This window comes from Ascidiella aspersa, chromosome 4, assembly GCF_963924565.1.
Source record: "Ascidiella aspersa chromosome 4, kaAscAspe10.2, whole genome shotgun sequence".
NCBI lineage: Eukaryota > Metazoa > Chordata > Ascidiacea > Phlebobranchia > Ascidiidae > Ascidiella > Ascidiella aspersa.
Window position 1 is genome coordinate 22,018,214 of NC_139450.1, and position 13,176 is coordinate 22,031,389.

The 13,176-nt window shown below is 34.9% G+C and overlaps 1 protein-coding gene across 1 annotated transcript in view; it reads left to right on the forward strand.

Moving 5' to 3' along the window:
• The window catches only part of LOC146148663 (E3 ubiquitin-protein ligase TRIP12-like), a 74,267-nt gene extending 64,318 nt beyond the window's left edge, over window positions 1-9,949 (forward strand). Inside the window, exons 31-44 of the mRNA XM_083388087.1 lie at window positions 156-312; window positions 1,131-1,219; window positions 1,277-1,398; window positions 1,837-1,934; window positions 2,030-2,121; window positions 3,181-3,331; window positions 3,546-3,793; window positions 4,113-4,320; window positions 4,400-4,611; window positions 4,746-4,907; window positions 7,524-7,691; window positions 7,923-8,036; window positions 8,335-8,533; window positions 9,556-9,949. Coding sequence (XP_083244213.1) covers window positions 156-312; window positions 1,131-1,219; window positions 1,277-1,398; window positions 1,837-1,934; window positions 2,030-2,121; window positions 3,181-3,331; window positions 3,546-3,793; window positions 4,113-4,320; window positions 4,400-4,611; window positions 4,746-4,907; window positions 7,524-7,691; window positions 7,923-8,036; window positions 8,335-8,533; window positions 9,556-9,752 — 2,217 coding nt within the window. The 3' untranslated portion in view covers window positions 9,753-9,949. The remainder of the gene's footprint in view (window positions 1-155; window positions 313-1,130; window positions 1,220-1,276; window positions 1,399-1,836; window positions 1,935-2,029; window positions 2,122-3,180; window positions 3,332-3,545; window positions 3,794-4,112; window positions 4,321-4,399; window positions 4,612-4,745; window positions 4,908-7,523; window positions 7,692-7,922; window positions 8,037-8,334; window positions 8,534-9,555) is intronic.
• Window positions 9,950-13,176: the final 3,227 nt, after the last annotated feature.

The following is a 13,176-nucleotide window of genomic DNA, read 5'->3' on the forward strand; positions in this document are numbered from 1 at the left end:
AGCTAGCATTTTAAACCTTTGGTAATATATATCTAGTATAATTAGCCCATTAAAGTCTTCGTCTGTTTTAAAACTTGCCGGATTCTCCCTAAATCATAATACTGACGCAAAATTTGCAACAAAAAAATATTATTTGTCTTCCATGTAAATAACAGGTGGACCCGCTGGCTCTTGTACAAGCAATAGAGCGCTACCTTTTGACCAGAGGTTTTGGCTTAACTGTATCAGATACAAGTGACCCCGGACAACCATCTATCTCAACAGAAGACGATTCAGAAGATGAAATTGAAGTAAATGGAAAAACTGATGAAGGTATTTTGTTATATTCGTAGTCACTTTTTTTTCAATGATAATATATTTTATTATTTGGGCTGTGGGCAATGTCGAAATATTTTGGTCGGATGTTGTTAGGCGCAATATGAATTTTTAAAACGAGCAGTCACGACTCTCGAGCAGTATCAAGATTGCCGTGATCGGTTATGAATAATAATAATATCGGTTATCGACGCTAAAAACTCCTTTCCCCAAATAAACTTACAACCAGTTTTATACCACTGGAAAGGTATTTTCTAGCGCAACCCGAATTTGTTAGTTAAAATCTTGGATCAAGCATTTTTTTCTCATTTTATTGCAAATATTAATATTTTTTATAATTTTTTTTATATTTGAAAAAATATAGACCATTATTAGTATTGTGGTATCATTTTTTTTAATTTTCTTAAATATATGTTTATTTTGCCTTTACTTATTTTGTGATAATTTTTTTGATCTGTAACTTCTAGTCTCAACCACTTAGCTTGGCGCACAGTGCAGTTTAGATCGCGTTATCGTCTCATAATAAAAACGGAAAAAATATCTGTGTTTTGTATTGCATATGGAGAAAAGCGTGTTCGTAATTTATTATAGTCCTGTGCATGATACGTAGAAAACTGCGCTGGTGATAGTGGAATCGTAAAATCTCACACGTATTTTGTGGTCTTGGTATAGATTTACTACTGAAATGAACGATGACACATGAATTAGTTTGGGAGCTGGCATTATTTTTATAATTGTAATCATTAATTTAGGAATTCCCTGAGTTAAAGCTCCCTTTTTTATTTCCCTGACCTGATTATCAACATATGTTGTAGATAATTCTAAACATGCAACACCTCAAAAGTATCATCTTGACTTATACATTGGATCTAACAAATTGCCTAGCAACATGACAGTTTATCAGGTGAGTCCACCACGGCTTAAAGCTTACTTCTAGGTGATTTATTTTTTTCTTAAAAAGGCTGTAAAGAAATTCGGATGTAGGCCTAATGTAGACCACTCCATGTCAATCAGAGAACATGATGGTAACAATGAAAGTCTGTTTGCTGGTCCTCATGTTTGGAATTCTACTCATACCATACAGTAAGCTTTGCTGTGCATTTGTTTCTTCGTAATATATAAAATTTTAAATTAAATTGTATTTTTTCTTGTCTCAAGTCATTCAACCGCTGTTATAAGCCCTTTAACGTTTTTGCTATGTTAGTTATTTTGCAAAATATGTTTGATTGTCGCCATGGGTCGTCATTTGAAAATATTTGTATGACTTTTATATTGAAGCATGTTAATATGGTTTATGATCAAAATTTTTCTTGAATAAAGTAATTGCCGTAATTCGACTTATTAAAACTAATTATAGAACATTAAAACCAAAAATTAGTTTTTTTAGATGATACAATAAATATATTTCACTCCTATGAGAACATCATCAGCCTCTAAAAATATCACAAAACATAAAGCAAAAACTACACAAATTGTTCATGATTAAAGGTTGTTCATTAAACCTTATATTAATTTTTTTAGGTACATGTTGGTTCCAAATCGCCAAAATATCCAGAAGACAAATGAGAGCCAACATATACCAGCAAAATATTCTTCAAAAAGGGATTCATTTTGGCAAAGTATGTCGTAATTGTAATAAAAATCTTAACTCTCTGGCTCGTCTTAATTAATATTTTTGCTATTTTTCTGCACTTTAACCAATATTTTATACTAGGTGGCATCCCTCCAACATTGACTTCACCTTTGTATGAATATCTTAAAAGTGAATTGTCCCCATCATTTTCAACTTTCGATCCATGTCAAGATGTGAGTACCAAAAACTTTTAACTTTGTACATTTTTAAATGCTACCCCAAAATGTGTTGGGTTTGAAAATTGGGTGAAAAAAGTCTATTTAAGAAAATACCCTGACGATTCACACCCGTTTTCGAATACCCATAGCGGTGATTTTCATCTAGGGTTAAAAACACAAAACATCTTCAAGTGATGTGGTACGAAGGCAGGAAACTCGTGGCTGTTAATATTCGTTATTTCTGTTTCAAAGCAGCCATTGTAAACCCAAACACTAAATCACAAATACACCCAATAATCGCAACACAGGTACAACTAGTGTGCTTAAAGTCTTAACTTCGCCAAGTCTTTTTAGGCTTTAAAAATGTTTTGAAGACCACACCAGTCTTCGTTTAACCCATTTGAGACACAGTTAGAATGCCATAGAGAAGACTAACACCTTTGCTGTATTACAGCGTAGGATACACGTTTCCGGTCATGGTAAAATGCAAAAAAAACACATCACATGATATGACATTTTTGTTTACTGAACAAGTAGCACCACCGCGCAATGTTTAGGGAAAATGAAGATGTTATTCCATTTAAAAAAATTCGCATTATTGTCCTGTTAACGACGATGTTACGCTATCTGTAATATTGCTCTTTGGTTATATTTCAAATTTTCATATTCTTGTTTTTAATCATTGGCTGTAACTTAAGACTTCAGCAAATTTACTAATGATACAACTTAATAAGGAATAGTGATAAGACCTCAGATTGATGCCTTCTTACAATATATTTAAGTATACAAAATGCAGCCAAGCCAATGCCGGGTAAACCGTCTTGTTTATACTAAAGTAATCTAACTTTTTCCTCTTAATCAGCATGAGTTCTGAAAAAGGCTATGAATTTGTTTAGATCTTTTTTCATGGAAAGTAGTACTTGTATTTTGTCTTTATTGCATAAAGGAAACTATTTTTTTTGTTAGTGCCCCTTGGCAACATTGTAAAATAATTTTTGAACTCTTTTGGGATACCTAATTTGAAATATTTTATTAATTTTTATCTTTTAGCTTAATGGATTGTTTAATTTACAGGTTTTAGCACTATTGAAAGTTCTATATGGTTTGTCACGATATTGGCATACTTTGTATGAACCCTCTGCTATTAATACTGATCGTCAGTTACTTTCTAACTGTGACTTTGTCAATAACAAACTTGTGGCAAAGTGTAGGAGACAACTTCTTGGTATGTAGCAATTAAGATATATGAATTAAACATTATATAATTTTGTATGTGCAGTGCATCTGACTAATATTAGTAATTTTACCTTACATAATTAACTATACAAAAGAGTGATGTGAATGTATTTATTTTCTTATTATTATTTAATGAGATTAATCCTTCAAATTCTGTAATAATTGTGATCAAATTTATCTATTAAAAAGTTTTATTATCATAGATCCATTGCTGATTATGACCGGTGAGCTTCCACCTTGGATGACCGAGTTGGCCCATGCTTGTCCCTTCATTCTGTCATTTGAAGTTCGTCAGATACTATTTCGCATTACTTCATTTGATCGAGACCATGCAATGCAGTACTTGCTTGAAACAGGAACTGTTCCAGAATTAACGACTAATGCCACTAACTCTTCTTCCTTGCTTCAAGAACCAAGCAACAGAATACTGCCGAAAATTGAAAAAATAAAGGTCGGCACGATCTGCGATATTTTTTGCTGGTTGCTATTTAATAAATCAAAAAAGATGGAAGGACATAAGGAAAACAGGCGCAAAGGAAGCAGAACGCATGACGCCCAAGTTTAAGCGCGAATTGCTTTCAGTCAAACATACAAGAAAATAAAACATAATAAAAATAATGAGACGTGATTTGTCATTTTTTAAACAAATTCTCTCTTCTCTAATTGCACATCCTTACCATTTAGTGTATTTTTAAATAAAACATATGGTTGTTTTGGCAGAAACTAAAATTTAGATGTCAAAACGTTTCAACTTTGCTTAATTTTTTTAGGGTAGTGTGCACCGCGATTTGCTTTTGACACAAGCTGAGAAATTAATTAAGGAACATGCCCATGAACGGTCATTACTTGAAATACAGTTTAATGATGAAGTCGGTACTGGGTTAGGACCAACACTTGAATTCTACACCCTAACAAGTCATGAACTACAAAGATCTAATTTAGGGTTATGGAGATGTGAAGAAAATTGTGATGTTATTGGTAAGCGCTTATTGTTAATAATATACTAACACACGAGATACAAACATGTTCTTTTGGTTGTTTTCTGCTTTATACACAGAGAGTGAAATAAACATGAAAGAACCTAGACCAAAGACATCGGTAGAGACAGTTCCTAATATTGTGTCAGAACCCCATTACGTGCATTCTCCTGTTGGGTTGTACCCTGTACCAATTGGTCGTTCAACGAAATTATCTGCAACTTCGCTAATATGTGCAAAATTTATCTTTTTGGGAAAATTTCTTGCCAAGGCTGTAATGGATAGCCGTATGGTAATTGATTGTTTGTTCTGTTTTAGAATATTGTAAAAATTTGTCATTTCAAAAATTCAATATTTTAGTGTGGTAATTGTACACCATATGGTGCACTAAAAATGTTGTTATTTTTTACTGTAAAATTGTTTCAGGTTGACATCCCATTAAGTATCTTGTGCTACAAGTGGTTACTGAATAAAAAAAACACAATAACATGGATTGACATGGAACAAGTTGATCCAGCAATGTCTGTTACTTTCAATAAACTTCGCGAAGTATTGCATGAAAAAAAGAAAATAGAACTAAATTCAGAAGTAAGTTTTTTATGATAAGTTTAGGGTGCCATTGGTTCTCCGACCGGTTCTCCGACCGGTTCTCCGACCGGTTCTCCGACCGGTTCTCCGACCGGTTCTCCGACCGGTTCTCCGACCGGTTCTCCGACCGGTTCTCCGACCGGTTCTCCGACCGGTTCTCCGACCGGTTCTCCGATATTTCCGTATAAATTACAACCGAAAGGCATATTACTTCCCGAGTAACGGGAGGTGGTACCGTTTATACCACTTTCATGCATTATGAGGCCATGCTGTATTTTTTGCGTGTAGTCGTATAGATCCGTCCTCAACTGTTTGTTGCTAAGTGGTATCTGAAATGGTTTACCTAAAAAGGATTCGGCATGTGTGGAAGCGGCATTTAATCGACTGACGTGTTATAAATTACCGGAATTATCTGCGTGACTGTAAAAGATTAAATTTTTTTTCGTAAATAAAAAATCTCATAAAATTTTACATTTAGTTGAAACAATATGCAATGATAATTAATATATAACCGAAAAAACAATTTTGTGTTTTTTGTCTGAAATGGATCGAAAAAATGAGCAGCCTAAATTTATGCACGGTTTATATCACCAAAGCCATCATGTTGTTGCATCTTAATCGCTAATACGTGTTGTACCGTCCTTGTGTAAGTTTTCTGAAGCCGCATGTTACAGCCAATGATTTAAAAAGAGTGGAGGAATTTAAAGTGTAACCAGATTGTTTGTGTTGTTTCTGAAATGGAACGAATAAATACTCGCATGGCACATATCTTTTACGTAACAAAAACCCGTGACATATATCGATCGGGAATCACCGACAAATGTAAAACCTTAAATTGTAGCAGCAATTGTTCGACTTGCGTGATATGAAAGCAAATACGAAATCCCAGTACCGCACTGCCTCAAATGTAAGACATTTAAGTATAAAAAAATTGCCCACTGTTGATATTACTGCAATAAACGCCATATTTTGCGAACTTTATCCGTAATTTTGCGTGATGAAAAGCACTGTAAGAAGCCAACAAGGTTTGGCCTAAATCGCTATAAAATTATTCGGGTAGTACGTTACCCGATTACCCGCGTAAGTTTCCTGATGCCAAATCAAAGTATGTTGAGGATACGATCCGTGGTGCCCAACGTAAGAAAAATCCGTAATCCGTTTCAAAGTGAAAATTGCTTACAGTAAAAACCGCCCCATTAAACGCGATATTTTGCAAACTCTGCTCTAACTTTTGCGTGGGTAAACAAGCAACTAAACATTTCCCTTTTAAAAGTGAAAATTACTGGAAATTGTTTTTGTATTGCGTCGACGCTCGCTTAAGATGCGCGCTCATTGATCTGTTTCTCTAATAAAAATAGAATCAAAATTCTATTTTTCAAAATTATATAATTAGTAGTATCGTGCAACCTTTTTTTGCGGTTAAACTATGGAAATACATTTTTCCCCCTTGTAATGAAGTCTATTTAGCCCAAAGGCGGTATGCAAGTTACGACATGTTGTTGACTTTGGAAAGTACAACTTATATCTCTTTTATGAGAAGTTTCGTCTATTTAAAGCGATTAAACGCGTTTTTCGCGATTTTCGCGTTTCGATTGGATTTCAGTTGCGTAATTGCCCACAAGTTCGCTCGACAACATCAGGGTTTAAACGTTAACTCTTTTGTGACGTCACGTTAGACGTAGCATTATGACCTCATTTTTACAATGTTCAAGCCCCCACCAAACAAAAATGCTGAATCCGCCGTTGTCTTAGTGATAAACGTATTAGTGGGTCTTTAAAGGCTCTTGAAAGGGTATTTCGGGCCGCGACGGAATGGTTTGCCGACCACTTCTCTACAACTTCGCGACCTGTGAGTTCAGCAAATTAGTTTAACACTTATAGGCCCTGGCCTTAGATTAAAAAATGAAAATTGAAAGGGACATATTATCGCAACTTATGAATATGGCTTAACTAACTATTTACTTTTCCGTGAAAAAAATTTAATATGTTACAAACCTTTCGTGATCCAGCATTGCAAACAAGTCCTTTTGGAATGACTTCATTAATAACAAGTCAAGTCTGAGTTAAGTCTTATTAGAGCAAGTCAATTTCAAGACAAATCCTTTTCATAAGAATTAAACATTAACCTGTCAAAATTTAACTTGTCCGACTATGAGAAAAAAATATCAAAAACGCAAATAAATTGTTATCTGTGCAAAAATAAAACAAATAGCCCAATTTTAAAACAATAATGCTCGATAAAACAACTATTTTTAACCCAAGTCATTTGTCCAAAGAAGTTAAGTTAAGTCAAGTCATTTTACCCAAAGGACTTAAGTCAAGTCAAGTAATTTTGTCCAAAGGACTTAAGTCAAGTCAAGTAATTTTGTCCAAAGGACTTAAGTCAAGTCAAGTAATTTTGTCCAAAGGACTTAAGTCAAGTCAAGTAATTTTGTCCAAAGGACTTAAGTCAAGTCAAGTCATTTTGCCCAAAGGACTTAAGTCAAGTCAAGTCATTTGAAAACAGTGAATTAAGTGCACTTAAGTCAGCGTCATGGACTTAATTACACTCTGCCTTGATCCCAAATTAGTTTGCTTTTAGTATTTTTGCACCATATTTTTTGTGTTTAACTGCAGTTAACCGTGGAAGAAAGAAATCTAGCAATTTCTCATTTAACCGTTGATGGATGCAAACTGGAAGACCTTGGACTTGATTTTGTTTTGCCTGGATTTCCTGGCATTGAGCTGATGAAATCTGGATCTAAACAAAATCTTGATATAAATAACTTAGATATATATGTTAACGTAAGTATTCTATTGTCGAATGTTTGAAGAAATGAATATCTTGTATTGCATTTTTCTGTTGAAATTACATTTCAAACTGTATCGATTTATTCTAAAATTGTTGATTCCAGTTACAAACATACCTAAGTTATTTGGGAATGATTTCGCTGTGCAGTCGACATACGACTGAATAAAAATATTGTTTTAAAATTTTCCTATTTTATAATGTTTTGTTCCATATATGTTCTTTAGCTAATTGCGCATTGGACGTTAATTGAAGGCGTCTCGAAGCAGTTGGAAGCTTTAAAGGAAGGTTTCCAATCTGTGTTTTCTCTTCAGTCTATTGACTACTTTTTTCCTGAAGAGGTAGACACTTGACATGTAGTTAGTTCTAAAAGGCCGTTGGTCTATAGTTAACGTTAATGAATAGTATTTTTACTCCAAATATGCTACCTTTCTTTGGAATAACACTTAATGCTTTTTGTTTTTTGGTAAAAGTACGTTTTCCCTTGGTAGTCATGTATTTTAATTCTAAAATCCATTGGTTAAAAGTTAACATAAATAAAAATACATTCACTCCAAATATGCTGCCTTTCCCTGATATAACAGTAACACTGATGTTTGTTGTTTTTTTTTGTCAAAAAAAATTGATTGATTTTTTAAGTTGGATCAGCTTTTTTGCGGAGCACGATACCAGCCTTGGAATAAGCGTGAGTTGGCTGACTGCTGCAAGACTGATCATGGTTACAATCATGAAAGTGAGGTGGTCATAACGCTGTTTAAAGTTTTATCACAATATGATGCTACAGAACAGCGAGCGTTTCTGCAGTTTGTGACCGGCAGTCCGCATCTTCCCGTTGGAGGTATTACATAACGTCGTCCGAACTGTTGTTTTTATTTAGTATTTTAAATTAGCGATAATGTCCTACTTATTATGTAATGTATTTAGTGGATAAGCTATTCTAGACCTCAACTTGTTACAAAACTAGATAGCACATTGTTAAAAAGAGTAAACATTGTTTTGTTTTTCTTCCAAACGAATATAATGTATGCCAGGATCATCAGCTGATGTAGTAGAGTTTGTGAAAAAGTGAAAAGCACATTAACTGAAACGTACATATGCACAATGTGTATTCTGTGATCAAGCCCTTCTAGGGTCGTACTGGCGTACGATAACTGCGCCTATTATATCGTTATATTATATTTCGAAGGCACATGTGTGTGTCATTGACTTTAATAAGAACTTCTCTGGGATGTCCACTTCCCTACTGCCATTACCCTAACTTGTGGTTACTTAACCTACTGTTTGCCGGAATCGCAACGTTGTGCAAATGTACATGCATTAACTGCTGTATAGTATACAATAACAAACCGTGTATATAACTGTGTATATAACAGAAATCAACAAAACTGTATTTTAATAAACTGTGTGGTCCACCACCAGTCGGCGATTGATCGATGTAGGGTCAGATGTGACAAACTTAGTGACAATAATAATTTGCGTCTCCATTTATCTGAACAGTTTCCAGGCCGATTTGATGTCTACTAATGTAATTATTTTGTATTAAGTCCCGTTCTTTTTTAATTTCTTTCTTGCTAAACACATATTACAAAACAAATTGTAGATAAAGCTCCATCGCGTTGACAAATTTCAATTTATTATAATAATAATCGTTTTATAATGTTTTGTAATGAAGGTAGTTAAATATAGTAAATTACTTCGCAATATTGATATAATATGACATTTACCACTACATGTAGTTATATCTTTTTTTCGAAAAAATTTGGCCTGCAAAAATGTAATTCAGACAAAATCAACATTTGCCGAAACAATTTTTTTATGATAAATACATATAATAAACTTCCGTTTATCTTCTACTACTAGGTCTTTGTGCATTACACCCACCTCTAACTGTGGTTCGAAAGACCTGCGAAGAAGGTACCCGCGCTGACGAGTATCTTCCATCTGTGATGACCTGTGTCAATTATCTAAAACTTCCAGAATATTCGAACGAAACTGTAATGAAGCAAAGACTCAACCAAGCAACCAAAGAAGGCCAAAAGTCTTTCTTTTTATCCTAATCTCTGTATTCTTATTTATTTAATGGGCATTTGTGATTTGTTTACAAACCATTTCGCAAACACTTGCGTTTCGTTATGAAATCCGTTTCAAGAGTACGTTTCACCATTCTGATTAACCCGTCAATATATATATATAAAACTTTTTACAATTAACTTTTAATTTTTGTTGTTGGAGACACTTAACTAGGAAACAGATCTAGTTAATTGTACATTTGAAATGTACGTGTACTGTTGTTTGAAATACTTGTGGTGGCTTGCATTTCCAGTGTTTGTGTAAGATTAGTCAGTCCCCCGAATCGGGAAAGTTATATACCTTTTACTGGTGTAGCGCAAGACTATTTTTACTACAAGCAGCGATAGGTTGTTGCGAAATTTGCAACAAATTTCTTGCCTGGCCCCACTTTTGTTAAGTAACTCTTTCTTTGCTTCTATTGCATCGTTTTTTGTACAATGTCGCGAGGTCTTATATGTTAAAACCAACACTGTACGTGGGACGACAATTTTTTTGGCAAGTTGACGTATATCTCCTTAAGCTGGATTAATTTCATCAGAAAGGTTTTTTGACGTTTAGTTTAATTTTTAGTGCCTCGGTTAGTTTAAAAAACGCTATAAGTTTGAAGTTATTCCTAATAATCCTAATAAAACATTTGTAAATCTGCCAAATGTTTTCAAGTCTGCTCCCTAATTATACGACAATAAGGGTTCTGTATTTGGCCTCAAAATCTTACTGTGCGGAGCAGGGGCGGGCAACTTCTTCAGTCGGCGGGCCTGATGTGGGAAATGAAATAGGCGGGCCGGATTTCTGATCGATATATTAATTGTACTGCCATAACCCACACGCTTTGTCGCACACGGCAACACTTTCATTGCACAGCAAACATACTGCTTTGTTGCCGACTTAAAGTGAAAAAGTAGGCTACTTGGGCATCCGATCCTTGTTAAATTTGCAACTTTACTTTTCTTGACAAAATCTAAGGGAAAATATTGATTGTAAATTCTAAATCTGATTTGGGAACACACAATAAGACCTAAAAAGCAACAAACCTAAAGCAGAAAATCAATAACACCTTAGTATTAACACCAACGACATAATGAACCAAAATACGCAGTTATATCCACTACAGAATAAGAACTTATCGTCTACATAAGACATACATCTGTGGGAATAAGTCCTAAATTGTTTGGAATCGGGCCTAAATGGCCAAAATAACACATAAAACTGTAGAAAGAGGTTATCGGACGTTCGGGAGCTATGGGTCTGGTATCGAACGTTTTGGTGTCTAATTTTGGGCGCCCTAGTTTGAAGGGCGCCGTTATGGTGCCGCTGTTTTGGCCTCTGTGGGGTTAGAAAGTGGGTTAGGGTTTCAATTATTAGGGGAGTTAGTGATGTACTTAGGGGTTGGGTTTGGGGTTAGGTAAAATGTTTTATAGGCCTGATTCTGGTCATTTAGCACTTATTTCGATTTTGACGGTATTACGACTTTTAGGTTCTAGTCCTATGTTGGTCCTATTTCGATCTTATGGCTGGAGTCCTCTAATTGTATTAAGCAAGGAGTGGGGTATTACGGCAGACTGTTGCCGCAGGCCACATTATCATGTAACACCGGAAACTGTCTGCGGGCCGCTCAAAACTCCATCGCGGGCCGTATGTTGCCCGCCCCTGGTGTAGAGCATCTCAAACTTTTGTAGCTTGTGGCACGGTAGGGAAATGAAAAAAAAAACGTTTTGTCGTTGAAATCATACCACTATTGCGTTTTTATTGCCAGTAAGTTTCTTTTTTCCAACGTTACCAAAGTTTTGTGGCTCATAGTATGGAGAACCACTGATATTGGGCGTGGAAATATGCAGCTAACAGAAGTTAAAACAAATATTTTACATTTCAGAAAATTATTTTATTGCAGTATTTTATGTAAGTTACACCAATATAAAGGACTGCAGGTATATGTTTTGTGAACCTAGGTTATTTTCAGGTGATTGAAAGCAAAATATCGTAAAATTACATTTTCCAGAAGTGGAATCTTTTCCTACGGACTAAAGAATTAACCTGCAAAACGTTTTTATAGACAAGAAAGCCAAGGTTTGTAAATAATCGTGTTATTTTTTAGACAAAATGTTGTTGACCGACGGAGCAATTCTGGTTGTTCTATTAAAGAAAATTAAAATATTTGACCTAAACAAAATCCCTTTTTTTTTTTTTTTTAAGGCCATACAAACAGTACCGGTATGTCGTTGGATTGTCTAAGCACGTTTTAATTCGTTCTGCAGAACCATATAGCCTAACTCCTAATAAAAGCGTGCCAGACGGGAACACACAATAAGACTAAAAAATAACAATACCAAAAGTAAAAAAATCTATAAAACCAACGACATATATAGCCGAATACGCAGTAATATCCAGTACAGATTAAGATCGAAATCGTCTGAATAGGACCGGAATACGTCCTAAAATAAGGCCTAATATGGCCCAAATAACGCCTGAAATTGTAGGTAGGGGGTATGAGTCGATCGGGGTCATGGGTCTGGTGTAGGGTCCGTCTTATTATTTGTTCTTACTATTCAAGTTTTATACTATTCAAGTTTTATAACCAACTTAATGACGTGACCCAAACGCAGACCTCTCACCATAAAACATTGACCACGTAAACGTAAAGTAACACGAAGATGTTATTTGCATTCCGTTAACACGCCTCTGCTAAACGATTATATGGCCAGGCGATGTGTACAAAAGCAAACGTGACTTAACCAACTGAACGTATAACTGAACTGAACGCAACCCAATGGCTCAATTCATTTAACTAAAATAATGTAACGGACAGAAGTTATTATGCCGGACTGTTAGTACTGTACCACAGAGGCGGATTAAGGCGTGGGCTTAGGGGGCTGTAGCCCTAGGCCCACCAAAAAAATAGGCCCATCACTAAGAATTTAATAGGACCAACCCATGTGTATCTTTGTATAAAAAGTTATATTCTAGAATCTAGAGCAGCGGCGGTTCTTTTAAACATTTATTTGTCAATATTATTGTCTTTAGTTATGCTTTATTATTATTATTATTTATTTTTTTTTTTTTCTTAATAAGGAACGCTTCACGATTTTGCGTGTCATCCAGTTATGCTTTATTATTAGATCATGTTGTATTCTTGATCAGAGCAGTGAAGTAATAGGCAATGAAACGAAACCAACCACGGTTTAAGTAGCAAAGAAATCAATTAGCATAGCAGCACAATAGCACTGTAATCAATCAGCAATCAGCACAAGAATGCGAATAACGTAATAAGCCGCAGGGTGCGAAACGACTACAGTACATGGCTCAAAATGCGTAATACTTAACAGATCATATAGCGTGTTTTACGATGTCTCTTTTTTATGATTATGATCTCTTTTTTTTATGATGACATAACTAATCATCTATTATGCTGTTTTA